This window comes from Salpingoeca rosetta (genome assembly GCF_000188695.1).
Source record: "Salpingoeca rosetta unplaced genomic scaffold supercont1.8, whole genome shotgun sequence".
Lineage (NCBI taxonomy): Eukaryota > Choanoflagellata > Craspedida > Salpingoecidae > Salpingoeca > Salpingoeca rosetta.
In genome coordinates this window covers 1420431-1422274 of record NW_004754926.1, presented here as the reverse complement: position 1 = coordinate 1422274, position 1844 = coordinate 1420431, and the positions used below count along the sequence as shown (strand labels likewise).

The following is a 1844-nucleotide window of genomic DNA, read 5'->3' as shown; positions in this document are numbered from 1 at the left end:
TATATTTGTGTGTGTGTGTGTGTGTGTGTGTGTGTGTGTGTGTGTGTGTGTGTGTGTGTGTGTGTAGATTGGAGGAGACACTCGAGTCCACGAGGACGGCGTGCGTCGCGCGTGCAGTGACACTTGGCAAGCAAGCCATTGCATCAACGGCCGAAGGTCAGCAGCCATTCCAACGTGATTTCGTTTCAAGCAGCTCACTGAACGTGTGCGAGTCCACGCGCAAATGCGCACGCACGCTCTTTCTCATTTCCTCTCTGATGCTGCTGACTGCGTTGTGTCGCCGCCACAGGCCTACCGCGCCCCATCAGCGCTTGGCTGCTGGATCTCCTGCGTGCCGTCAAGACAAAGTTTGACGAGTTCACAGCAGCGGTGAGTGTACGTTGGTGGCTGCATCCAACCGATGCAATTAGACACGCGCTTTCCTGCGTGCCCTGCCGGTATGTGCTCGCATGCTTTTCCACTCGATTCCCTGGCAACCCTGCTCACCCGCAACATCCTTCTTCTGCACAGCTGAGCGACAAGAAGCCGTTTGACGAGGTTGACGCCGCTGTAGACGCCTTTGCACACCGCAGCGCCCAAGTCATCTCAGTTGCATGTACGCATTTCACTTGTTCCTCCGCGGTGGGGTTTGCGTGTGCGTGCGTGTGTGTGTGTGTGTGTGTGTGTGTGTGTGTGTGTGTGTGTGTGTGTGTGTGTGTGTGTTCGTTACAACGAGCACGCGACTCTCTGTCTACGTCTGCCATCGATTTGCCAGTTTGCTCTCCTTCCCTTGTGTATGTCTCGACAATTTGCTGTTCACCGCAAGCCCTTGCTGTTGCGGCTGTGACTCTCGTCCCTCCCTCAACCGACCTCTCCTGCACGCCCCCCCACCCCCTTTCTTCCTGGCAATCTCTTGCCGCCTTGCGGTTCTTCCACTCACGCGCGACTGTTTTACTTTCTTCCACGACACCACCAGATGCACTGGCGAAAGCTTCAAAGGCGGAAGACAGGTTGGGATGAACCCATGGCCCTTGCTTGCGTCGTGCCTTGCTCCGCTGCGTGCCACACACTCTTGAATGTCGCCATATGCCATTGATTGTAACTACCGGCTCATCTCACGAGCTGCCAACCCTTCACATGCACCAACAGCTCCTCGTTACTCGAACACGCAGCCGCCTTTGCAAAGAGTGCACAAGCCGTCTTGGACGCACACAAATCCAAAGGTCAGGACTACCACGCGTCTTCACATTCAAAGCGTACATGGCGTGTGTGTGTGTGTGTGTGTGTGTGTGTGTGTCTGTGTGTGTGTCTGTTTGTTTGTCTGTGTCTGTGTCTGTGTCTGTGTGTCTATGTTGCACGCTTGTGCCTTTTTTCCTTTAATTTTTTTATTGTTTATTTTTTCAGCTCCTGTTCGTAGATCCGCCCTTTGTTTTGCTTACCTCGCAGGGCCACGACTACCAACACCAACACACCGTCCTCGTCGTCACCAGCTCACATGGCCTTGCTGTCATGTCATGTTTGTGCTTGGGAACAGGTGCACCACAGGCGGCGACAGGGAAGCCCGCGCCTCTCGCACGATCGCTCACCAAGGCAGACAACATTGTCATCGACCCTGCAAAGAAGAAACAGCAGTGAGTTGCGCCGCTGCACATGCGCACTGCGTGCCTGTCGACCAGTGCGTCTGTTCGCATCCGTGCGTGCCATTTCGTACCAGTCGTATCAACCTGCCCACGACCTACTGCACTGCCTTGTTTGCTCTCTCTCTGTCTCTCTCTCTGTCTCTGTCTCTCTCTGTCTCTGTCTCTCTCTGTCTCTGTCTCTCTCTCTCTGTCTCTCTCTGTCTCTGTCTCTCTCTCTCTCTCTCT

General features: G+C 54.6%; 1 protein-coding gene across 1 annotated transcript in view; it reads left to right on the top strand.

Annotated features, from left to right (window-relative positions):
• PTSG_03783 (uncharacterized protein) overlaps positions 1-1844 on the top strand; it is a gene marked incomplete at its 3' end in the record, with an annotated part of 10219 nt that overhangs the window by 4391 nt on the left and 3984 nt on the right. The window contains exons 12-17 of the mRNA XM_004995458.1: positions 68-156; positions 290-369; positions 511-595; positions 956-989; positions 1129-1202; positions 1514-1610. Coding sequence (XP_004995515.1) covers positions 68-156; positions 290-369; positions 511-595; positions 956-989; positions 1129-1202; positions 1514-1610 — 459 coding nt within the window. The remainder of the gene's footprint in view (positions 1-67; positions 157-289; positions 370-510; positions 596-955; positions 990-1128; positions 1203-1513; positions 1611-1844) is intronic.